This window comes from Ambystoma mexicanum, chromosome 9 (genome assembly GCF_040938575.1).
Source record: "Ambystoma mexicanum isolate Mex_15411 chromosome 9, UKY_AmexF1_1, whole genome shotgun sequence".
NCBI classification, from domain to species: domain Eukaryota; kingdom Metazoa; phylum Chordata; class Amphibia; order Caudata; family Ambystomatidae; genus Ambystoma; species Ambystoma mexicanum.
Genome location: NC_090931.1, coordinates 653,009,881 through 653,036,848, shown reverse-complemented (window position 1 = coordinate 653,036,848; position 26,968 = coordinate 653,009,881). Strand labels below are relative to the sequence as shown.

At 45.7% G+C, this 26,968-nt stretch overlaps 1 protein-coding gene across 1 annotated transcript in view; it reads right to left on the bottom strand.

Moving 5' to 3' along the window:
- PRPF8 (pre-mRNA processing factor 8) overlaps positions 1 to 26,968 on the bottom strand; it is a 497,675-nt gene that overhangs the window by 233,610 nt on the left and 237,097 nt on the right. The window contains exons 22-25 of the mRNA XM_069615406.1: positions 24,914 to 25,060; positions 14,267 to 14,477; positions 2,668 to 2,784; positions 2,194 to 2,441 (exon numbers count right to left, since the gene is read on the bottom strand). Of these exons, the coding sequence (XP_069471507.1) occupies positions 2,194 to 2,441; positions 2,668 to 2,784; positions 14,267 to 14,477; positions 24,914 to 25,060 (723 nt within the window). The remainder of the gene's footprint in view (positions 1 to 2,193; positions 2,442 to 2,667; positions 2,785 to 14,266; positions 14,478 to 24,913; positions 25,061 to 26,968) is intronic.

Sequence of the window (26,968 nt, the reverse complement as noted above, 5' to 3'; positions counted from 1 at the left end):
TCACGGCCATCAGTCATTAAAGGTAAGTTTGTCATTGTAACATAAATGTTACATTTAGAATGAGAAAGGGGATACTCATCATCTCCCCAGCACTTCACATAAGGTGGAGGTGCTGGTCTCACCTACTAAAATGTAAAAAAGGTATCCAAAGATCTTTTCTACCCTTGGGAACTGTAGTTCTCGCAAGGTTAGCCAGAGAAAGTTAAAAGGAGAGCCCCTAGGGCAACCCAGCAACAATAGGCACTTATTGCCAAAAAGTTGACAAAGAGGTTAACTTTTAAAAGACACTATGGAGTCTAAAAAATGACACCCATAAAAGAGTAAAAGATTCTGTGAGTGGAAAAAGATTCCCACTCACTGATGTATAAGGAAAAATAATCCACCATTGAAATCAAAACGTTCTGGGGAGTGACACGTCAGGAAGATTTATCATTACTATGAAAATCTTAGCCAACATATATGGTCATTCCGGACCAGAGACCAGGAAGAAGGCTAAAGTACAAGTAAAAATCTCATGGCATAGTCTGAGACCACACAGGGGGAAACAGAAATTGATCACTATATGAATGGGATACACATGCCCAAACTCTCATTAGATAAGGCTGAATCACTGGAGTCCCCGATAACGCCCGAGGAAGTTGAGACGCTATCAAAAGGCTACCTTTGGGGAAGGCTCCTGGGAACAATGGGTACACTGCAGGGTTTTACAAGACCTTCCTCAGCACCCTTCTCCCCTACATGGTACACCCGTTTAACTACATTCTACAAACTGGAATAGCACCGGAATCCTTTTCACAGGTGCTCATTTCTGTTATGCCCAAAGAGGGTAAGGACCCCAGGCAATATGCATCATACCGACCCATCTCTCTACTTAACATCGATGCAAAAATCTACACACGTGTCCTAGCAGCAAGGCTCGAACCCCATATGCCAGCCCTGATACATCCCAACCAAGTGGGTTTTATCCTGGGTCGACAAGGAGCCGACACCACCCGTAAGACCCTACATTTAATACATCAAGCACGGGAAATGTCGAACGTCCCCTCTACTGTCCATAGATGCGGAGAAAGCGTTTGATAGAGTAGAATGGGATTTTTTGGAGGCGGTATTGCGCAAGATAGGACTGGAACCGATACTCGGAAGAGGGGTAAAAAGCGGTGTACACTTCACCCCGAGCGTCTGATGGTGAATTCCAAATACTCTCGGTGGTTCACCCTTGAAAGAGGCACAAGACAGGGTTGCCCCCACTCTGCGATATTGTTTGCTCTCTTGCTAGAACCGCTTGCCCAAAAGCTTAGCGCCGACAACCTGGTGGAAAGCTTGAGGGTCCACGGCAGAGAATATAAACTGGCCCTGTGCGTTTGTTCGGTTTGTTTTATTAATTTGTATAGCGCACCAAACCCAAGGGAATTCGGGTGCATTGCAAACGTTATTCAAAGCTTAGTTACACATACAAAAATAAATATGTACAATACATTGGAACACTCGAAGCTTAATTACAACATAGGAGGGAAAAGATAAATTAAGGGCGTTTACAAAGATAAAATGGTAAGAGTGCCCAGTACAGTATATTTATAGAGGATGTGACATAGGTAGGATTACCCAAATACTGTATATTTACAAAGGAAGGGTTTGAGGTAGTGGCCGGCGCGTGTGGGCTCCGGCTAAAAATTAGAACGTTAGTGGTCAGCATCTTTAAGCCGCTTTATTAAATTGAGTCGGAATTTCTGGTAGGACTGCTCTAGTCTAGACTCTAGTCTAATATGTTGATATTTTACTCCATATTCAGAACCCCTTAACTTCCGTACCCCAGGCCATACAGCATATCGAGGACTATGGCTCCTTATCGGGATTTAAAATAAACTGCTCCAAATCAATTTTGTTTCCCCTGCACGAACCCACCCTTGAGTCCTCCAGAGAACTTTCACGATTGGGTTTACTGATCCACTAAGGATGGCACGCTCTCCCAGTATTTATAGACTTAAGAACTGATCAGCTTCCCCATAAAAGCAAGCAAAAAACGAAGGAAATTAAAGCCAAGGGCTTTACTTCCCTCCAAAAAGTAAAGCCAGGAAGCAGACAATAGCAAAAAGATAGGGTGTCCCATAGATGTCTATTGGAGGAAATCGGCACCAAGAAAACCTTTTCCTACAGAAATGACCAAATCAAACACATTGCAACAAATTCCCTTACCTTAGGTCTGACTGGGGGATGAGGACATGACCCATAGACAGCATGCCAAGTCCCCCCAGCTCTTTCGGAGTGTAGAATACAACAGGAGGGAAGCGACTGGGCATTTTTGAGTTCAGACCAATTTTGATTCTGGTTTGGATTTTGTTCTCGCATTTCACCAGCAGGTCTAGCAGCTCTTGTGTGTTGACAACAGCTTCGCGAAAGTATGTCATCAGGCCAATCAAGGCTGTGTTCCATTTGTTCACAATCTAGAGGCAAGAATAAACAATTAGAGCACATTCCAAAAATTTTCATGGGTGTCGATTCTTTGGTCATTTAACGACAACCAGTTTCTTAGAGGAATATTTCTTCCTTTCTCCCTGGAGGCCAAAGTACGGAATAGCCCAGCCTACTGTCAGGTTACGACCATCTTGGTACAGTTCTACAGATACTGGCTGCTAAGGATACCAGGAACAAAACACACAGAGATCTTACCTTGGTGAATGTAGTGGAGCCAGAAGCCATTAGAATTTGCCGTACTCTGTTGTGGAATCGCTGCATGGACTCATCGTCTACTCTGAGGAAGCACTGAGCTGTGCGTTCCTTTGTCACCTAGAATAAAGGAAAATGTCATCCTCCGTCAGCAAAGTAATTCAATCACACCAAAGAACAGACATTTTCCAGAGCTGGAACCCAGAGATGGCGGCTGGCAACAGATGTCTGTTTTAAGAGACAAGGGGGTGCTTCACTGCCTGGCAAGGTAAGGGCACCCTACATGGGAGGCATGGGTTGGGGTTTAACAAACTCATACATACTGTAACATATGTTATGTTAACTTGCAAATACATAGCACCTCACCACAGGTGTTAAGGCACTGAGGTGGAATGGCCCTTTGTAAGATAAGATTTTAATAGTAATGATAAATGTTCCTGACCCATGTCAACGCCAGAACTTAGATTTTACTGGATTATTTTTCCTCTGAGTGGGAACCTTTGTCCATACTGTCAGAACCTTTGACTCTTTATGTGTGTCATTTTTAAGACTCTCCATAGTGTCTTTTAAAAGTTATCCTCTGACTATTGATGCTGGGTTACCCTAGGGGTTACCCTAGGGGCTCCCCTTTTAACAGTCTCTGGCTAACCTTGTGAGAACTATAGTTCCCAAGTGTAGAAAGGATCTTTGGATCCTTTTTACATTTTTATTAAGTGAGACCAGCACCCACCACCTTATGTGGAGTGCTGGGGAGATACAGAGTATCCCCTTTCTCATTTTAAACGTAATATTTATGTTACAAAGACAAACTTCCCTTTAATGGCTGGTGGCGGTGAACCTTTCTTATTAATTTGGTGTACCTTTACCGCAGGCTGCTTGCACAGCCCCGGTAAAGGGACCCATTTGACCAAAATGGCCAGTCTTGTTTTTTTTCCATTTTAGTGTTCCTTGTCCTTTCTTGTTCATTCCCCTGAGATCTACGGTGGGAAATTCCTTTGTGCGATTTTTATCTTCCGGGGGTGTCCTGTGGACTCCCAGCCCAGGCTCCAGAGTGTCTGTGAAGGCAGGAAGCGAGGGAGAAGTCCAGAACTCTGCAGCCCTTTGTCTTCCAACCTAAGTGCGAGATTCCAGTTCAAACTGGGAGGCTGGCTGTCCGGAAAGGATGGCCAACCACACAAGTTTGAATGTCGCAAAGCTGTTTGATTGGCTGGGTTTCTGTACATGAGTCCTGGAAGCTTAAGAGGTAGTCCACCACTGGAACCAAAACCGAGGATTAAGAATTTGCGGCTGGAACCATTTCCAGCGATCGGAGAGCCTGCTGTGTAACCGGAGCCTGCTGTAGCCGTTCCTTCCAATCAACCTGGGAACTCCGGAAACGACCCAGAGCCTCGCGAGACCCACTAGACTCAAGAAGACCTGGAATCTGAGCCATCCCAGGTTGTGCTGCGACCTTGGAGGGCTGCATTAACCCGAAACCCTGGGACCTCAAGCCATCTGGCAGTACACAGTCTTCCGAATCTCGCTGAAACTTCATGGGCATCCTGCTTGATCTCCAGAGGCACGATTCTGGTCCGAAAAGTCTCATCACCAGAGTGCTGGACCTTGCAAATGATGATAATCTGACCGGTGATCTTCGGTCTTCTTCTGTGCTCCTGAAAAGGTGCCAAATCCCCAGAGCCGCATCCAGCCGCAAGGAAACCCTTGCCTAGAGCCCCATCCTGTGATCCCTGCTGCAAAAATCCTTCCAAAGTCCTGTCTTCGATCTTCTTGACAAAGGAATCCATCGACCAGGTTTTTGGCTGCAGATCCTGAAGTCTTCCTGCTGCAACTCTCCTTCTGTGCTGATGTACTGTGTTGGCTGGGTTATTTCACCTACCTTAAGCCTTTGTGATTTCTGTATAGATTTGGGGAGTTTTCTGTGATTGGGAGGCCACTCATCCAGTTCACCTGGGCCACTGCAGAATCCTCCTAGGGTGTCTTCTGTGAAGTCCCTGGACCCTCAACTAACTTTCCTCTGGAACTCTGACTTTGCCTGCAACTGAACCTTATTTCACCCTGCCTACAGCTGGCACCTAGACCACTAGGGTCCCTCTACTGCCTCTGAGGGAACTCATGCTATAGAATAAGTAAAGGACTGGATAAGAAAAGAGTTCTGCCTCAAAAAGAATAACTAGTGGGCAAAGATACTTACTTGTAAAAGAAGATGGTTGTTAACTGAGAGTGAACTGTTCCATAAGTTACTACTTACCTTATAAATGTTCTGCCATTCTGAAAAGTATATACAAGGTTGTTTTACTTCGCTTAGAAATGTGTTGCCATTCTGAAAAGTATATGTAACATCTTTCTTTCCTTAGAAACTGTTTCGCCATTCTAACAGAAAGTAGATGTAAGGTTATATTACATACCTGCTATTTGGTTATGCCTCTTTCCAAAAGTAATGCTGTTGGTTTCACTTCACTATTCCCGTTAAGATAAATGTATGAGTGTCCAACTGGGTCTTGCTTCTCAGTGGCACTGAGCAAAAGCTGCTGTGTGTCTCAATGCAAAAGCAGATGCCTATGGAGTTTACCATAGAAAATCATAGTCAGAAAAACACATGAGCTGGAAAAAGGTCCCACTAACTCAGCAGTAAAAATTAAAAAGCCCAGGGTCCAGCAAAAGGTGTGGGTCACTAAGGTTAAAGGGAATTGGCACAGAAGGAACAAGTTACTTACCTGTAACGGTTATTCAGCATGGGTTTGGCAAGGATTCACATGCTCCTGAATCTTCCCCATCGTCAGGCTGGGAATCCTCGATAAAGAAAAAGCTGTTTCACTTCTGAACAGTCCTAACAACCAATCACTGGTCTCTGGGTCATACTGCCCCCAGCCAATGACTGCCTTCTACCTAAGCCCCTCCTCTGGCAGCCATCTTCAGATGTGGTAGCACGTAAAATGGCAGTAAGACCAAGAGAAGAGCTGCAGAGGGTTAGGCGGGAGGGTTCGCATGTGAATCCATGCCGGAGAACAACAGTTACAGGTAAGTAACTTGTTCCTTCTCCAGCATGGAGTCCAGCATGGATTCACATGCTCATGAATAAATACATCGAAGTACACGCGTGCACAACCATGACAGGTGGCAAGGCTCAACATTAAGCATCTCAATATTAAGCATCCTCCTCACCAGGCTCACCTTCAAGCGAACGGTTGCTCAGCACTGCTTGGCCGACTCTGTACTCCTCCCTGGAATACCTGTCGACGCATTGGAACTTCATGAAGGTGTGTGTCAACCTCCATGTAGCAGCCTTGCAGATGTCAAGCAGGGGCACACCAGACAGGAACGCCATAGTTGCAGCGATCACTCTGGTCGAATGGGCTCTGGAACGGCCAGACAACTGTCAGTTTGCCAACTGGTGACAATGAGTGATGCAGCCAGGGAGCCACCTGGAAATGGAAGCCTTTGAGAGGGCCTTCCCTTGGTTCACAGGGCCAAAGTTCACAAAAAGTTGTGACGTCTTCCGAAAACTCTTTGTGCGGTCCATATAGAACTTCAGTGCTCTAGCCACATCCAGCGAGTGCAAAGTCCTCTCAGCCAGCGACTAAGGCATCGGGAACAACACAGTTAACACCAAGGGCTTGTTTAGATAAAAGTCCGACAGAACCTTGGGCATGAAGGGGGGTGCGTCTGTAGCACTACCCTCTGTTAGGCAGTTTGTATGCAATACCCTTTGGGAACACTACACACTAGGGGTGTCACGGTATTAGTTTTATGACGGTACGATAACCTTCTTGCAAAATGATGGTATATCATGGTTATCGCGGTATAGCAGGAGTTAACCAATCTTAACAAATATTTTCTAAAAATTGTTGGATTTATCATCACAAACAAAACCAGGCACCCAGAGCCAGAATGGGCTTTTCAGCATACTTGCTTCCACCAAACACAAACACACGTGTGGAGAGGAGGAGGGGACGGGGGAGCCCTGCTGCGACTGGCAAAGCAAACTGAATAGCTTTTCTTAAGTGGTCATTTAGGCTTTTAGCTCCCCCACTGGCTAATGGTGAAGATGAACGTGTTGCCATCTTTATAACCTGCATGCCGCAGATCAATGGAGGCTGAAGGTACAATACGCATGTGTGCACACACGCACACGCATGCTCTCTTCATGTTACAGCCTTTAGTTTACTTGAGGGCCAAAAGGTGTTCAGTAATCACAGACATCTTACCCTTTGGTATGGCAGCAGGGAATACCCACATATGAGTGAAATTCGCAGTGACTTATTATGTGTAAATTCAATGATAGAGCCACGGAAATACCCCATTGTCATATGTTTAGCAAACATTATCCATTATAAATATATAAACCCCAAAGCCGCCAACCCAAAGAAAACCCTTTTCCTTCTTGGCACTGTATTTATTCTTCCTATTGCTAACATACTGATTTTGTGTCAGGCACGTGTGGTTTATGGAATGGCATTAGAAACTGCTCCAACTGATACTGCTTGGCAGATGGTACATCCAACAGTGCAAGACCAAGAACAAGACTGCGCAGCACTTGCTTACGGCAGCCTTTCCAAATCAGATTGAAAACCACACTTAACGGTATAAACGGTATACCGGTATAAACAATGTGACGGTTATTATTGTTCAATTAAGTGGTTCACGGTATCTTTAACGGTATACCGTTATACCGTTACATCCCTACTACACACAACTATGACTACAGGTGTAAGCAAACCAATCTTTGGTATAAGTGTGTACTACACAGTTTTGGTAGCGGGGCTGAGCAGCCAGGCTTATCTCAAGAGGGGAACGTGAGCAGTAATGATGTTACACAGAGGTCTACAATCACAGGTGTTCAAATAAACTCTTCACTCAAGGTTTCTTGGTTAAATACTTATTAATTTATTTAACAGCCAGTTCTAAAACATTCAATAGAAGGAGACAATTATATATCACACACAAATATACTTTACACTATAAGTCTGAGGCATTCAGAATACTTTTCAAGAGGAGTAAAAAGGCAAAGGTTATAAGAATATAAAAAGACTACAATTATTCTTAGACAGTGCAAATCATTTGAGTTCACCAGAAGAGTCAATTCAATAGGCTAGGCCAAAGTCAATGGGCTAAAGTCTTGGATAGGATAAAGCGTTTCTGGTAAGTAAACAGAAAAGTCTCTGCATGAGTTCTCAGAAGAAGTTTGTAAAAAGAATCATATGTGGGGTCACAAGCGGATTATGCCTGCGAGGTGCAAAAGTTACAAGCACTTTCACAGCGAGAGGCAAGTTCCCTCAGTCTTGTTTCACAGTACCTTACAATGAAGAAAAAGAGGAGGCTGATGACCTCTGTTCCTGGCAGTTTCTGTAGATCTCGCTGTTCCTGGGCCTCAGTCGTGGGGACAAGAGGGAGGACGTCGGAGGACTCCTGCACTGCACTTGGGAGTAACAGCTAGCACTTTGCAAACTTTGATTTCGGTGGCTGTGAGTAAAGCACACAAACTGGTGTCCCTCTCCCTGGTCCTACAGTTTCCTGCAGCAACTCTGAGGAAATTCAAACAGCTCGGAGATGGGTGTCCAGGTGGCTTACTTGTTGAGTTGATTAGTCCCACCAACTCAAAAGGGAGAAGTCGTCCTTGCAGGGCTCCTCTGTCGATGTGAACTTGGTGATTCGGACCTGTAGCAGGGCTTCACCGGGCAAACCAATGGTCCAGGAGTTGCATCAGCCATCCTATTCAAGCTCTTCTTCGGTTCCTTCCTTCCAGTGGTTGACTCTTTCTTCCAAGCCAACAGACTCGCCTTTTATTCAGTTCTCTCCCATTCATTACAGCCTAGCGGTCACTCACCCAGCAGGGTAGCTGTCCTTGCCGGACAATCAGCCAGCTAATCACCACAGAGTGCATTTGGGTCTCCTAGGAGACCAAGCACAGGGCGCTTCGGGCACCTCCCTCACTTCCTGCCCACCCCAGACACTCGGGCGTCAGAGGCGGTCTTCACTCTGAAGCCCACCAAAGGCAAATTAAAGACCAAACCTGGTTTGGCGCGCAGAGAAAATCTCTAGAAGGACCTTTCCACAAAGACATGGCGAAAAAAGAAGACTGGGGGCCCTTTTCTCAAAGATGGCTCTGCGCCATTTTGAAAAAGATGGCTCCTGCGGTTGCTTTACTGGAGCTGCGAACGCAGCCTGCGGTAAATGCCCATGGTAGTTAAACTGAAACCACTGCCACCAGCCATTCTGTGAGGAAAGGGTAACAAACATATTACATGAGCATCTAGACACAGGGGATACTAAGTAACTGCTCCAGCACTCTATTGTAAGATAGCGTGTGCTGGGTCTAGAAAGTTACAATTCTAAGTAAAGTCAATTTCACTTTACTGCTCTGGGAAACAGTAGTTTATCCCAGAGAAGGTATTTAAACCTTGGGAAATCTGAAAGACTTTGCTGTGCCACTGCACTGAAGGTGCTGTGTGACACAATGTAAAATATGATGCCTATGGAGTTTGTCAGACTCCATAACCGAAAGAAACAGACAGAAAACACATAGAATTTAAGTGTTCAAAGTCCCAAAGTTCAGCCAAAGAGCTGGATGTCTCGATGGTTGGAGGAATTTAACACAAAACTGAAAACTCTACCTAACAGGAACAAGCAAAATAGTCCTTTGACAAACTCCTTGACCAATCGATACGACCATAAGGATGATCGTCCAGGAGATCTGGTGTAAAGGGAGATAACCGCCAGATGAACCTTTGATGGAAGCGTGGGCCAGTCCTGCCCTGGCCAACGACAAGAAATACAGAAGCACCTGCGGAGCAGTGACTCCTAGAGGGTCGATCTATTGAGTATGGCACCAAACGGCAAACCTCTTCCATTTGTGCCCATTGCATTTGAGAGTAGACAAAGCTCTGGCCTTGGCGACCCCCTTGCTTACAATCCGCTGGGAGATCGTAACCCCCAAACTCTAGCGCTGCAGCAGCCAGGCCTTCAGGTTCAGCGATCCTGGGTTGTGGTGCGGAATTGCGCCTCCCTCCCTGGCGAGATCTGCGACCGCCAGAAGTTTGACTGTAGAAGGCGCTGGCATGTCCAGAAGGTCCGGGTAACATAACTGCCTCGGCAATGCCGGTGCGATGAGGATCATCCTGCACCAGGACCATCCGAGTTGATTGACTAATCGAAGAAGCAGAGGGAACGCATACAGAAACAGAAGGAAAACGCATCCCCCATGCTCCCCAGCTAGGGTAACCTGCTGGTGAACCTCCAGCACTTGGTGTTCGTCGCCGTCACAAACCGATCGATCTGGGGATTGCCCCATCTGCGGGAACAGTTGATACACTTTGTCCTGCCGAAGTTCACACTTGTGGCAAGAGCTGAGCTCCCTGCTCAGAGAGTCAGCAATGGTGTCCTTCACTCCTGCCAGATGAAACTAGATGAGGAACATTCCCTGGGCTATGGCCCAGTGTCAAAGGTCCTGCGCCTCCTTGGAGAGCACCGGGGATCTAGTTCCCCCTGCTTCCTGATGTAGAACATCGTGGTGGTGTTTTCTGTGAAGACCCGTACCACCTTCCCCTTGAGTGGTGGTAGAAAGGACTTGAGGGCCCAAAACGCTGCCCATAGCTCCAACACGTTGGATGTGCAACGTCTTCTCCGGTAGCCACAGGCTTCTTGCATGATGATCTCCAGTGTGTGCACCCCATCATTCCAGGGAGGCGTCTGTCGTGACCGTCTCCTGATGAGGTGGGGTCTGAAAACCCACGCCTGCTGACAGATGTGCGCGCACTCCCCACCAACGTATCGCTCGACAGAAACTCGTTGAGCGTGATCTTGTCCTCAAAGCTTCCGGACACTTGATACAACGGGCATCGAGGAACTCCTGCAGTGGATGCACCCGTAGCCTGCACAGCCGAATGAGGTATATGCATGACATCATGCAGAGTAGGGACTTGATGGACCTCACCCTTGCAACCTTGAGGGCCAACAGCCGTTGTACCTTGCTTAAGATGGCCGCGAACTTCTCCTCCGACGGAGACGCCAGGCATGACACTGTTGAGCCAGGCTCCCAGAAACAGTGAATCCTGCGATGGAGTCAAGCAGGACTTTGCAAAGTTTATCAAGAACACCAGTTCTGTCAGGAGTTGGACTGTCTTCATCGAATGGTTGACAGCAATGTCTTTTGAGTTAACCCGGATGAGTTAACCGTGGATTCCTCGTAGACGCAGCTGTGTCACCACCGGGGCCAGGCACTTGGTGAACACTTGTGGCGCTGACTTCAACCCAAAGTAAAGGGCCTTGAACTGGTAGTTTTGTCCTTGAACCAAGAAGCGTAGGTACTTGCTGTGTCCCTAGTGTATGGGGATGTGAAAATAGGAATCTTCCAAGTCCAGCGACGATACTAAATTCCCCTCTTCCAGCTGTCCTAGCACGTGCTGAAGAGTCACCATCCAAAACTTTTGGGACTTGATCGTGTTCAGACAGCGGCGGTCCAGAATGGGCCTCCAACCGCCAGTCTTCTTTCTGACAAGGAAATAACGAGAGTACACTCCGGAGCCCTGGCGCCTCTTTGGGACAAGCTTGATCGCCCCTTTTCTGATCATGGCCCGTACCTCCAGCAGCAGCTGAGAAACGTTTTCCTGACAGGCCACTGGCGGTATCCGTGGACACTTCTTGATTTTGAATCATTTATTAAGCGCACCAGACGGAGTCAACCATATTCGGGCGCAGATGGCAACTATAAGAAATTGCGGATTTCGTAAGAGAAGAAAAAGATATCTCAGGGTTTAATTTAGTTTACCTGTTTACATTTATCTAAATAGAAAGGTTTTCAGTCTTTTTGAAGTGCTCCAGGCTTTCACACCTTCTAATTTCGAGAGGAAGTCGATTCCAGACTTTAGGTCCATAGACAACAAAGCTTCTATCTCTTCTTGTAGTGCATTTTGTTCGTGGAATGCAAAGTAAGAGTTTGTCCTCCGAACGCAAGTTCCTTTTCGGCTGATAAAATGTTATTTTATCAGCTAAATATGCGGGGGCCAGCCCTTTAGTACATTTAAACACTAGGCATGCCATCTTAAATGTAATCCTATCTTCCACCATCAGCCAGTGGAGTGATCTCCGCATGGATGACACATGATCACTTTTCTTTAAGTTTCCAATAGCTCTCACTGCTGCATTTTGTGCTCTTTGGAGTCTCATCATTTGCTTCTGAGGAATCCCTGCCAGTAAAGTGTTACAATAAATGAAATAGCAAACCACATTTCCTGAAAATCCTAAAAATTGGTGGAAAATAAAGATTAAAAATGAGTGGGGGCAGAGACGAGCCCTGTGGCACCCCGCAATCAAGTTCCACCATTTGTGAGGTAAAGCCACCAAGTATAACCCTTTGAGTTCTTTCTTTAAGAAAGGATTCAAACCACTTCACCACTTGTTCAGAGGATTTCCCCACCTGTTTAATCAGTTCTGCCATTACTTGATGATTCACAGTATCGAAAGCTGCAGAGAGATCCAACATTAATAACACTGTGGATCCTCCCCTATCGGCTACCTCCATTAAATCATCATGCACTGCTAAAAGAGCCGATTCTGTGCCATGGTTCGGGCGAAAACCTGATTGAAGATCATCCAATAGGTTCTCTTCATCCACAAAGGCCTGGAACTGAACACACCACCTTTTCCAGAAATTTTGTTGGCCACATTAAATTAGCCACTGGTCGGTAGTTCATTACTTCTGGTCTAAAGTTGTTTTCTTTAATAGGGGTTTAATTAAATCTTTTTTAAAGCTATTAGTTCTTTCGGAACTCTCGGGTGTGTCCGTGGGCGAGAGCGTCCAGCACCAAACGGACGGTGGAGATGGTCTTCCACACGCTGATGACGTTCGCCAGCCGGCCTCCCACCGGGTGGATGAGCCTGAAGACCACTTCTTGGCCGCCGCCGCAGAAACCACGCAGTCTGGAGACAGCGTGGACCATAAGCACTTGGGCGCAGGCCGACACTCTGTATTTCTTCTCATAGCGATCCCTCTTTGCTGGAGCCGATGAAGGATTCTTCATGAGGGACAACCCCTTATCCCAAATGTCATCCAATAATGGGACCGACAGCACAGTCTTCCTCTTCGCACCCGGCGCTGGTAAAGGAAACCCTCTTCTCCTCCGGGACGAGCTGGAACAGCTCAGAGGCCCTGGAGATCATGGCGTGGAACGAGCCAATGTCGTCGGGCGGTGATTACCTGGCCAGCAGAGACGGGCGATCCCTCAGGCCATCGTCTTAGTCTGTGCCAGTGCCTGTTGTCGCCGTGTCCGTTTCAGTGTCATCCCTCGGTGGGGGAGAGGGAGGCAGGGGGTAAAGGCTGAGGGGGGTGAACTCTCCTCCTCTTGGATGGGGGTTCCTCCGATGGCCTCGACGCTGCCGGTGGGGTCACCGTTGCAAGGGACATCCTTCTCCGGATTTCCAAGCACAGGGTATGCAGAGCCGTCAGACTGTCCGCTGAGATATCCCCAGAGGCTGCTGGAGTGGAGGCTAAGGGGCTGGGTGTTTGCAGCCTAGGCTGGTCCGCTCTGTCGTCACCGCCCTGTTGCTCCTCGTCGTCACCTTTGTCGGGATCTCTCACACCCTCCACACCCCCCCCTGTAGGGCATGCTCTCGAAGCATTTCACCTCTTGGAGGACCGGGAGGCTGGTGAGCTCTTCCTCTGAGGAAATGTCCCTGCCCTGGAGGACTACCGTGCCCCCCCACCCCCCTTCTCTGCCACCAAGAGGGACGGTTTCGGTGAAATGATGGGTATCACTTTCTCCGGCGTCTTCGATGGGCTGGAAGGGGTTTCTGGGTTTTACAATGGAAGGGATTTGTATAGTGACAACAGGCCATCAAGAACTTAATTATGGAGTCCTCTTCCCAGGCAAGGAAAACATCTTGCGTCTCTCTTGATGGGGACAACACCTGCCCCCAATAGCAGTCTCCTCCCACGTGATCCTCCCTCATGGTACCACCCCCAGGGGCAGGCTCAGGTAGCGGCTGCCATCCCCTAGCCACGTGGGAGGCGATCCTTGGCTGGGATTCATTGAGGACTCCACAGGATTCCTCACAATAGCCCAAGGTATAGTTTATGATGTCCCTTTGGGTGAACTTTAGGAAAACAGTCCCAACATACATCAAGTAGAGGAACTGATTTGACTATCTAAATAGAAGATAGTTTCAAAGTTTGTTTTGTAAAAGAAATGGAAACCAACCTAAAGTGGTCCCTCTATACTCTCACCTTTATTAGTCAATAAAATGAAATGGAGTGTTAGTGGCATCCAAAATGGAAAAACGGCCCTTCAAAAGATGGTCAGGTCACGCACATTGTTAACGTTGTAAAGCATTTAGAAAAAGCCAAAAAGGATTACAACGGACACACAGCCACAATCCTTTGCTATGCATAAGCCTTTACAGACAGAAAGCAGAGGGGACTGTATTTACAAAGTTGAAGTAATCAAATGGAGCACAATCTGGCGCAAGCACTGCCAAGTGCTCTCTGATGGCTGTAACGATTTCATCAAATCAACCAAGCCTTAAAACAACAAATGACAGCGCTGTAACCATCACTCAATGTACCTACTCAGTGAGAGGGAGGGAACTAAGTGAGGAGGGAGTCAAGTACCTCGTTCTGTAAGTTCCACACACCATCCTTGTGAGTGAACTCCTCGTAGCTGGTGCGGCACTTGGGCAGGATACGGCACTCGAAGCCACACATGTTGAAGAGGAGATTGGGGTTGTCCTTGCTGTATACCGACACAAAGCTGTTCTCCCACTGCACAGTGGTAACCGAGCGTGGAAGGCGGTTTTTAATGTCCCAGAACACAGCACGTCCCCTGAAAATTAAGAAAGGTTTAACTACATATAGGGACAATAGCACAAGAGGACATTGCAAGCATCTACAAGTATGTTTCTTATAATGTGAAAAGCATATGATCACCGTGTTGAGAAACAAGCTCTAAAGCCGTCACACACATTCAGACGTAGATAAGAAAGCAACTCAGATAAAACAATGGATCTACATAACTGACCTATGCCCAGATTTGCACATTTTTTTCCAGTGCCCCTAACATTTTCATAGCTTTCAGGTTAAAACTTCCAGCAGGGCCACAATACAGTGTGGCTATTGTTATGGGAGTTTTCCTAAAGTCCACCTTTGGTAAGACTTTATAAAACTATCCCTTGGTATACAGACCCCAACTTCTAGTATAAGTGTGAACTACTCAAAGGTTTGGTAGTATGGAAGAGCAGCCAGTCTCATTTTAGGGGGGAGATGCGAGTTGTAGGCAAGTACAATGAACACAGTAGATACATAGGCCCAAAGAATCTTACACACTTGTAGCTATTTGTTTATGAATTTGTAAGGTTCCGAAAGCCCGCATGCATCGGGCGCCAAAACATTTACACAATGACGACCATGAAATGACAGGACAGAGGAAGGTCAAGGGGCAGGTTAGAAAGGAAAAGGAACATGAGTTACTCGAAGAGCAAGGTTGTTAGGAAGAATTCTCAGAAATGTGTTCATTCCCTTCTACCTTAGAGACACCCAGCTCTTTTTGCTGGACTTTAGGACGTTTAATTTATAACCTGGAGAGAGTGAACCTTTTCTCACCCGTTCATGTATTTTTATTCGATTTAGACTCCGTGTTTCTTTTAACTTTGGAGTCTGACAAACCCCATAGGCATTGCTAGGCAATGTTTGTATGCAGTACCCTCTGGGAACACTACAAACAACTCTGACTACAGGTATAGGAAACCCAACCTTTGGTATAAGCTTGTACTACACAGTTTTTGTAGCGTGTTGAGCAGACAGGCTTATCTCAAATGGGAGAGAAAATAAATGGGCACTAGCTTTCTTTGTTGTCAACAGGGGTCCTGGTTCTAGAAAGCAAAATAGATATAGGAAAAAAGAGGAACCAGACTGCCCCCCCTTTAAACGCTCAGGGGGGAGAACCCACTGGAAGCTAGAGATTATTCAACTAGCTAATGAGGAGACACTTGTAATCATGCAGATAAAACAAAGTTTAATTTAAAAAACTGTTAAAATGTGGATATGAGCATATTGACAATCCGTGATTATTAACTAGACCTCATTGAGTGGGAACCTTTTTCTTCACACTCCCATAATCTTTAACTCTTTTCATGGGTGTCATTTTTAAGACTCCATAGTGTCTTTTTAAAGTTATCCTCTTTAACAACTTATTGGCAATAAGTGCCTGTTGTTGCTGGGTTGCCCTAAAGGCTCCCCTTTTAACTTTCTTGTGCTAACCTTGAGTGAACTACAGTTCCCAAGGGTAGAAAGGATCTTTGGATCCTTTTTACATTTTGTTAAGTGAAACCAGCACACCCCAACTTATGTGGAGTGCTGGGGAGATCCAATGTATCCCTGTTAGGCAGAATTTGCAAAATGGCGAAGAGTCATCTTTGATTAAATGTCCCCCGATCTTTTTGCGCCATGTCTTTGTGGAAAGGTACTTCGAGAGAGTTTCTCTGAGCGCCAAACCAGGTATGGTCTATTTGTTCATTTCGCCTTTGGCAGGGTTTCTGAGAGAAACCCACCTCTGGCGCCCAAATGTCTGGGGTAGGCAGGAAGTGAGGAGGGGCCCAAAACTCCCTGTGGTTAGTCTCCTAGGAGACCCAAATGCACTCTGTGGTGATTGGCTGACTGTCCAGCAAGGACAGCCACCCTGCTGGGTAAGCGACAGCTAGGCTGGTATGTATGGGAGAGAACTGAATAAAAGGCGAGTCTTTTGGCTTGGAAGGCAGAGTCGACCACCCGACGAAGGAACCAAAGAAGAGCTTGAAGAGGATGCCTGCTGCAACTCCTGGACCGTTGGTTTGCCCGGTGAAGCCCTGCTGCAGTGACTACTTGCCAAGTTCGCATTGACAGAGAAGCCCCTGCAGGGACAACTTCTCCCTTTGAGTTGGTGGGACCAATCAACTCCAAAGTAAGCCACCTGGACACCCATCTCGGAGCTGGTTAAATTTCCTCAGAGTTGCTGCAGGAACCGTACAGCCAGGGAGATGGACAGCATATGGTGTGCGTTACTTTTAAGATGGCCTAAAGCTTTTGGAAGATCCTCCGGACTCCCACGAAGCAGGACTGACCAAGCCTGACACCCCTCAGCAGAGTGCGGGACCCCAGAAGCAAGCCAAGTCCACCTTGACAGCCAGGAACCGCGCTTATTGCCATTTGCTGTACCGCAAGGAGCTGAAACGCCAAACAATCACTGAAAGTAAAGTTTGTGGTTATTTTGACAGTGCAGGAGTCCCCCGACGTCCTCCCTCTTGTCCTCACGACTGAGGCCCAGGACAGTGAGATCTGCAGAGCTGCACAGGAACAGAAGTCATCAGCTGCATCTTTCTTCTTTACCAAGGTACTGTAAAACAAGTCTAAGAGAACTTAACTCTTACTGTGGAAGTGCTTGTAACTTCTGAAACTCACAAGTTTAATCAGCTTGTGACCCTACATTTGATTCTTCTTTTCATCAAAGACTCCTAAGAACTTGTGCAAAGACTTTTCCATTTACTTACCCGAAGTGCTGCACCCTATACAAAGACTTTTGCCCATTGACTTTGGGTTAGCCTATTGAACTGAATGACTCTTCTAAGTGCTCTCTGAAAGTATTTGCCCTGCTTAAGAAGATTTGTCATTTCTTGTGTTCTAATAACCTTTGCCTTTTACCAACGTTTTAAGAGTGTTCTGAATGCCAACAGTAAGATATTAATTTCCCCAGCACCCTTGTTACTGAAGTCACCTATGGGTGTAAGTTGTGTCTGTGGGCCATCCTAAAAGGGTTTTATCTGATTCAGAAACTCAGAGTGTACAGTATTGAAGTGTATTTGTATGTTCCTATTATACTGCTCCCTTCTGAAGAAGGCTAACGGACTGATAAATTAATAATTGTTTATGCAAGAAACCGTGAGTGTAAGTTTATTTGAATACCTGTAACTGAATCTTTGTGTAACTCCACTACAGCTCACATTTCCCCTCTTGAGATAAGCCCGACTGCTTGTTAGGGAGAATTCTCAAAAAGGTGCCAATTCACTTCACCCTAGAGACCCCCAGCTCAGAGAGACAAAGCTTCACCTCACTGATGAGGCCCAACAAGGCTGAAACACATGTATGGGGTTGCTTTTGGTACTCTTGTTCAGAGAGGAATTGCCATAGAATTTCGGTGCTGGACTGCCCATGTGGGCGGGACAAAGACTGATATGCAAATGGTTATTTCCCATCTGTGAAAGGTACAGTGAGCAAAAAGCGTGTGCTGCAAACTCATCTCAGAACAGGTTATCATGCCATGTTCTTTCTGGAGAGGAGCGCCTGCTACCTTTTTTTAAATGTATTTGTATGTTACTAGTATATTGCTCCCTTCTAAAGAAGGCTTTATAACTGACTGAAATAATGATTATGCAAGAAACCTTGAGTGTAAGAGTTTATTTCAATACCTGTAACTGTGCATCTTTGTGTAACTCCACTACAGCTCACATTTCCCCTCTTGAGATAAGCCTGGCTGCTCAACACGCTACCAAAATGGTGTAGTACAAGATTATACCAAAGGTTGGGTTGCCTATACCTGTAGTCATAATTGTTTGTAGTGTTCCCAGAGCGTACTGCATTCAAACTTTGCCTAACAGGCGAAGAGTCCTCCTTCTCATCCGACATGCTGGCGTTGAGCGACACACGGCGTAGGCCTTGAAGAAGCTTCTGGAATCCTCCACAAATTAACTCAACGAGATTCCCCATTGAGGGGCGTGAAGCATCCGAAAAATGGGTCCCTGTTAATCACAAGGTGGATGGATGGAGCGGAAGGCTCGATTGACCAACAAAAATAGAGTAAAACTCTTAGAAAAAGCGCAAAAGGCAGTAAAAGCTCGAGAACCAAGCATGAGGACTACCAACACTTGACCATGCAGTAAACATTTGAAGATGGTGTGCGGGAGCGAGGGGCCAATGGGCCCCTCTCTACCGTCACTTCTCAGTACAAAACTTGGACCAAGTGCCTCTAGTGGTGGGTACGCCCCTTGCCCTTATGCAACACTAAAAGTTATATTCGCGTAGATGGGACCACCGAGCAAGACACAGGGCATCCATTTTCTGTACCCCCTTTCGATTCCATCTTGGTAACTAGGCCTCACAGCGATAGTACAAAATGCATCTCTCCCCTTCCACCCGCCGCCGCAGCTCGGGCACATGGCCCCCCACCCTCGTCCCCCACACCAACTGGAAAACTCTGCGGCTCCATTCTCACACTGAGGCCGGAGCTGCTTGCAACGAATAATGAATGTAACACATCCCTTTTCCTGTGAGATCACTGTCCTGCATGTGAACCGACATGAGCCAAGCACAGAGCTCGTCCATCTCCACAAAAGTATCCTTGCCCCCTTACCCTCGCCAGTTGAAACTTATTGCCATTCTAACCGTGTGTCCTTACAAGGCATCCCTTTCATGTGCCAGACTGCCAATCTAGCTATGAAGCCCACCCAACAAACGCCCCAGCTAACATTAGACCCCGGTGCAGTATTTGATGCCCAGTACTAACAAATGCCACATACCTGAGATTCTTGTGAGACTAACCCTATAGTTCAATGACAGTATCATAGTGGGCAAGGCCCTTAAACCTGTGACCTGTGTAACCCAAATGTGTAGATGGTGTAAGCTCGAGTGATTTGTATAACGACATGATACACTACTGAGGGTCTTTTGATCAACTGTTATTTAGTGCATGCATTATTCAGAATGTATTTTCTTTGCTTAGATAGTGACCACCGTGTTTCACAGCGACCGGACCTTCACCCATCCGGAGCACAAATGTCTGACGTCAATCCTCCCGCCAACCAAGCAACCAACCCGGAGGAAGAGATGATGCCCACACCTAAGTCCCCACCACGGCTGACCAATCCTGGTCCAACGTAGCATCATATGTTAAAAATGTAGATGTACTATATAATTGTGTTGTAACTTTGATGTGGTCAGAGCGCTCTCAGAGATCTAGATAAACCTTCCTTGGAACTCTCGCAGCCTGCGCTTTTGTGCCTTATTCCCTGTCCAGGGAGTGTCTGTCGTATTCATTTTTACACGTGTTAGACAGGGTGGGCACGAACAATGGCTACCAGAGGAGGGGCTTAGAGGGCAGTCATTGGATGGGGACAGTATGACCAAGAGACCAGTGATTGGTTGTTAGGAGAAAGACAGTTCAGAAATGAAAAAACAGATTTTTTCTTTACAGAGTATTCCCAGCCTGACGAAGGATATTCATGAGCATGTGAATCCATGCCAGACCCCATGCTGGAGAAACAGAGTTCAAAACAGAAAAATACATGAGCGAGTGGGAAAAAGGTCTCCTTCTCTCCAGGTTAAAAATTAAAAGTCCTAAAGTCCAGCAAAAAGAGCTGGGGGTCTCAGGTAGAAGAGAATTAGCACAAACAGTTGTCAACAAGGATATCTTTGATTCCCACTCACTGAGGTATAGGGAATAATTATCTACCAGCAAAAAGTTCTGGGGTTGACAAGTCAGGAAGATTTATCATTACTATGAAAATCTTTCCCAACACTGCTGCATAAGACTTTTGCTCCCATTCTACAATGACTGACGAACTCTAGAAGTCCAATCCCTAACTAATCAAAAGCGTTGTTAGGCAAGATTGGATGCAGTAACCTTAGACTACACCAGTCTTGTCCTCTTGGTAATAGGTAACCCACCTATTAGTATAGGTCTATATTACACAAGTTGGTGGAGTGACTGAGCAGTCAGACTTCGCTCAAGAGCAGTACATGTGAGCTGTAGAGATGCAACACTGAGGTACACAATTACAAGTATCCAAATAACACTTACAATCAGATTTCTAGTAAAATAATTATTTACTGTTCCGTTTTAAAATGAGCCTTCTTTAGAAAGGGCATTATGCAACAATAAAGAAACACTTCATAACACTTCCTCAGATTTAAGATAAGTCACTAGATACCCACACACACACACACACACACACACACACACACACACACACACTCTGAGGTGACTTAATTACTAGGACACTGTTGGCCATTAATAAATCACTTATTACACTCAATGCAATTCGGAGGTTGTGGAAAAGGAAAAGTTTAGGGAAGGAAAAGGTTAACTTAACAGATTCTCAGAGCATGTCAATACTTTTCAATCTCCCAATGACATCTAGATTAGATCTTTCCCAGCAATACAAGAAACGTGTCTACCACCCATGAGGGACAGTAAGAACCAAAGCCAATGGGTTAGAAGAGTCTGCAGGGAGCCAGGACAGCCAAAGTCAATTTGAACAATGTCTATGGAGCTGAGGGACTTCTTTAGATAGCACAAAAGTCTTGCAAAGTTTAGAGAGTTTGTAGTAAAAACAAAATAAATCAATGTTGGCCCACAAGCTGTAAGGCTTGTGAAGGTCAAAGCAACAATCAACTCTGCAAAAAGCAGCTACTGCAAGTCTCCAGTGAGAACAAGCAAGCTACAGACCAAAGGGGCCCTTAGTCAAGACAGTAATTTCGGTATGAAGAAGAGAATCCAGCTGGCTTCTGTTCTGGTTGCAGTCTTGCAGATCCTGGGCCACATTTGTGGGGACAAGAGGGTGACGTCTGGAGGACTCCTGCCCTGCAGTTCGAAGGTCAGCCGCGGCTATGGGCTCTTTCCAATTCAGCTGCGGTTTCAGCTATCGGTTAATAGCACCACTGCAGTTCTTGGACACTTGATGGGCTTCCCTTGCTTCTGGAGTCCAGCACCCTGGTGAGGTGACTCAGGCTTGGGTCGTCCGGCCTCAGGAGGGGCCTCAGAATCTTCCTGGAGCTCAAAGACGATGCACTAGATTCTGGTTTTCCTGACCCCTGGCACTCGGTTCCAGCAGCAAAGAAGTACAGCCAGCAGGGAGAGGTTTTCCAGTAAACTTCGTCTTGGGGTCAGTTGGTTCCACAAACCCAAGGGAAGTCATTGTCCATTCCAGGCTTCTCTAGTTGATGCGAAATTGGAGCTTCAGCACTGCAGCAGGGCTTCACCGGGCAGTTAAACTGTCCGGGAGGGTGCAGCAAGCTTCGCTTCCAGTTTCTTTCATCAGCTGTGTCGTCCAGTGGTCGACTGTCTTCTGTTCAAGAGACCGTGCCTTTTATGCAGGTTTCTCCCATTCATGCACAGCCTAGCTGTCACTCACAGCAGGGTGGCTGTCCTGCAAGGACATCCAGCCAGCCAGCCAATCAGCAATGGGTGCATTCAGGTAACCAAGTTGACCAAGGACGGAGTTTCAGGCGCCTCCCTCGCTTCCTGCACTGCCAGACACACTGGAGCCAGAGGCGGGTTTCAGCATTGAAGCCCTCCAAAGGCAAGACAAACAAAAGGGTTAAACCTGGCTTGGCGCGCAAAGTAAAACCCAAGAAAGACCTCAAGCAAGAAATGGCAAAAAAAGAAGACCAGGACATTTTGACAAAATGGGCATCCTTGTGTGCATTACTGCAGCTGAGGATTCAGCCTGCAGTAAAAACGCACAATGGTAGGAAAATTAAACCACTGCCACCAGCCATTAAATGTCATGACGGTAACATAAAAAATGTTACATGAGTAAGTAGAAAAAGGAGCTACTAAGTAACCCCCCGTACTTCCTCATAAGATGGTGTGTACTGGACCTACATAGGAAAAACAGGCAAGAACAGCCAATTTCACTTCACTACTCTTGGGAACAGTAGTTTAGCCAAGAGAAGGTATTTAAACCTTATGAGAAATCCAAAGGACTTCTTTGACACTGCACTGAAGGTGCTGTGTGTCACAATACAAAGGGTAGATGACTATGGAGTTTGTCAGACTCAAAAAACAAAGAAAAAAAAAAAAAAAAAGAGTCCACATCAGGTCGAAAACACAAGAGTGAGAAAAATGTCTCACTCACTCTAGGATAAAAATGAAAAGTCCTAAAGTCCAGCAAAAGAGTTGGGGTCTCTAAGGTTGAAGGGAATTAGCACAGAAATGAGAATTCTCCCCAACAAGCATAAAGAGCATTGAAAAGTGTTGCTAATAAGTAAATACTGATATTTGAGTTGAAAACCCCTCCTTTTGCTTCCTACCGACCTTCTCTGTGCGACTTTGTAAATTAATGAAACTGTTATTTCACTAACAAATGAGGATGCATGCCACTACCATCTAAACAGTGGAGCTGTCTTTACTGTAATTTCCTGTAACAATTGTAAGCACTAGCAACTACTATCTAAGCCGTCACCTATGAAAAGTATTGTTCATATTTCCATCATTAAAGGAATCCCAATTATCACAGTATTCAGCCTCTCGATGAAGCCGAAACGCCCGAGACCTCTCATACTTTGAAAGCGTGCGCATGTCCACCATCCAACTATCAGTATGTGGTTTCTTCCGCTATTTCCAAACTCTCATAATATGTTTTATTGCCATCAACAATGCCCTATCAATCCATTCAGATACACCACATTTCTAAACCTCTGCTTTCATTGGAGAGAAAAACTGCAGACATGAAAGTTCGAGGAAACGATCTACCAATCACTAGATCTCCTCGATCAATTACCTCCTTCCAAAAAATCAGAACCCTATCACATTCCCAAAGCATATGCAAATACGTCCCTTTTGAACATGAGCACCCCCAACACAAATCCGACTCAATCAAACCCCGCTCAGCCATCTTCACTGGTGTCCAATAAATACGGCCCAAAATTCTCGGGTGAATATACCTCAGGTTCAAATCCATTTTTGCTCTCAGTGTCACTCTCCACACATTATCCCAATCAGCTTTAGATATATACCTGCCCAGTTCAATCACCCATTTCTTCTGCAATTTCCCCCAGGAGTCCCGCATACACACCTGTATGGGCATAAGTTTAGTAAAGGTGGAAACTACATTCAGAGCAATATCATACAATATGCACACTTGGGGTTTTCCACTTAATGGTTCACTTAACATTCGATGCCTCTCATTCAATAAACGTGCAAGTGACCTATATCTCTCAATTTCCCCATTTCCCTATTTCCTAAACCGTATTGGTCCATTAAGCATCCAAACAGTACCATCTTGTCATCTTTCCACACCTCTTCAATCTTGAAAATACCCTCATTAGCCCAAACCCTCCAGTGTAACACTTGGTTCTCAATCTGTAAACCAGGATTCAATATTTCCTGTGTGTTGGTTAGTCTAAAATTGCTGTGTGTATATAAAATAAAAGTATATTTTACTATAACTTTCAGTGTGTAAGTTTCTTTGGGCTAATGTATGTACTGGTTTCATTGTACTTACCTGCAGCTCAAATCATCCTCATAAGATAAGCCTAGCAGATCTGCCGATCTACCAATCCTTTGGGTAGTGCAGGCTTCTACTACGAGTTGGGGACCTGTATACCAGGGTGTAGTGTTTTAGAGTCTTACCACCTGGTGGACTGTATGCAGTAGTATGCAGTATGATCATATAAAATGTTAATTGAATTATGAATATTGGGCAATGGTCCAGGTTATAAAGGCACACGTGTGAACTTGGACCACTACCAAAAATGTATGTTGTTGGTGTAGTATTGGAGGGCACGTAAAACCAGCTGAGACGGACATACGATGCAGGCAAGCGTTTGCCAAATTCGAATTCTCTCTTGGGGCAACAGTCAACATATGGTAATGTTAAAAAACATTTGTACCGCGCATTATCACCACTTTAGTGGTCCCTTGGCGCTCTGGCGGCTCTGTAAGAGGAGGGGAGGTTGAGTTAGTGGGAGGAAGCAGGAAAAGTGCAAGAGAGCAGTGATGTGCTGTTGGCAGCCTCAGCCCGTGGGTCCGTTGGCTGGGCCTGGGGTGTTTGCGGCCGGTAGTCGTTGTGTACTGTTGTGCAAGGCTATGTGTGTTTTTGTTTTGTTGTTGCAATGTAGTGAAGTATGTGCGGTTTGTAACAAGATCCAAATACACTCATAGGACCACTTACAGAGCCTTCGCCCCCGCCGCCCCAGTGTACAATTCTAAATGTGAAAACACCGATCATGTGCCATCCCAGTTACCCTCACACCAAAACCTCTTCAGACACCTAGGCCAACACAAAACTCCCCCCATTACCTCAACATTCCATGTCATTTCATCGCAGGGTGTTTTTTCGTGTGGTTTACCGCAATTTATTTTCTCGAAAAAACCCATCAAATGTCTAAAAATGCAATGGATTTTATCGAAAAAATTTGCAGTAAAAAACCCTGCGAAAAAACATCCCGCGACGAAAGGACGTCATACGATCCTCACAAACCCTTCTTGGCTGCCCTGGTAAAGGTACTTACAAGTTCACATCATGCTTCATGAGGCGCATCCTTGCATCTCGGGGCCAGCACTTCTTGTTGTTGTAACCCACAATGTTTTCATTGTTGGGGTCTGGGTGCTCAGTCAGGTAGCGCTGAATCAAGTCACGGGCCTCATCCGCAGAAAACCTGAAACATCAAGGGAAAGGCTTACTGTTTGGGAAGGGAGGTTGATTTAAAATGTGTGCAGCTTTGGAAATGAGCTGGGTGATGGGCTTATTGTGTAGTAAAAAGGGGAAGGGTCACTTGATATGGCTAAGGACTTCATATTGCAGCACAAACTCATACTAAAACACTTAAGGGAAATTTACAAAAAACAAATACAAGTAGGGAAAAAAATCAGAACCACATATTTCATCATCAATAGGATAGACAAAGGTATGAAGCAGTCTATAATGGGTCTGTCTTGGAGGATTACGCAGACTGATCAATGGTGGCAATGACAACTGTCTGTCCGGACGATCTACACTCGTAGACTTGGTGATCGACAGTATCGTATGGTGTGTCAAGGGTGGGGATCGGGTTGGGTTTATGAGGGTACTTTGTTGATTGTATGTAGTTATGAAAATTAATTAAAAAAATTAAAAATAAATTTTAAAAAAAGAAGGATAGACAAACATACATTTAAAACTACCTTTAAATAAGCAAGCATAATCAGATTCTTCCATCACAAAGTATTGTAAGATAAGGGTGGGCTACCTCTTTGGAAGTTGGGTCAAAGAAAATGTTAATGTTGTTCAACTGCCTCGTATATGAAGTTATGTTATTTGGCATTTATATAGCGCTCTATTTATCATTGGTATGACCTCAAAGCGCTTTTGGGTTGAATGCCCCCGTGGACCATAGTCAGGGACCATAGTCCAAGTCAGTTGAGAGCGTAGGGTATCATAGGGTGCTTGGGTGTACTCAATATGTGAGCAGCTGATGAGATTGCTTGATGGTAGCTGCATCCTAACATTAGGTGTGGTGGTATTGAGAGATCAGTTGAATGTGTGCAGTCTGGTGATTGGTCTCCGAGACTGCATTCTGGCGGCATTAGGTCTGTGCAGGATGCTTTCACAGAGAATGTAAAGTTAAATTGTCTCTACTAGCCTTTTTAAATTTCTAGACCAAGCACACACCATTTTACAATAGAGTACTGGAGGAGTTACCTAGTAACCCCTATGTATATAAACTCATGTAGCAGTCAAATAGCTACCCCTTCCTCTCGAAATGGCTGGTGGCAGTGGTTTTATAAAGAACTACCATGATTTTCCCCGACCGTGAACACCGCTAGCGTTAAACTGCGGGAGCCATGTTTTTCAAGATGGTGTCTTAGCCCCCTTTGTTTAAACAGGTCCCGGTCTTCTTTTTTCGCCATTTCATTTTGGAAAGGTCCTTCTAGAGTTTGTCTCTGCGCGCCAAACAAGGTTTGGTGCCTTTGTTCCTACACCTTTGGTGGGCTTCAGGACTCAAGACCGCCTCTGGCGCCCGAGTGTCTGGGGTGGGCAGGAAGTGAGGAAGGTGCCCTAAACTCCCTGTGCTTAGTATCCTAGGAGACCCAAATGCACTCTGGCATGATTGGCCGGCTGACTGTCCGGCAAAGAGCCAACCTGCTGGGTGAGTGGCAGCTAGGCTGGGATGAATGCCATTTTGCTCCACCTTCAAAGTAGTTTAAATGCCTCAGAAACTGATAGTGTAAAGTATTGAAGTATATTTTTGTGCGATATAGATTGCCTCATTCTAATGAATGTTTTATAACTGACTGTTAAATAAATTAATAAGTGTTTTACCAAGAAATCTTGTGTAAGTTTATTTGAATACTTGTGATTGTATATCTCTGTTTATCATTATTACAGCTCACATTCCCCTCTTGAGATGAGCCTGGCTGCTCAGCTCCGCTACCAAAAACTGTAGTACAGACTTACACCAAAGGTTGGTTTTGCTTACACCTGTAGTCATGGTTGTATGTAGTGGTCCCAAAGGGTACTGAATACAGACTTTGCCTAACACCCTGCTGGGTGACTGACAGCAAGGCTGGAATGAATGGGAGAGAAC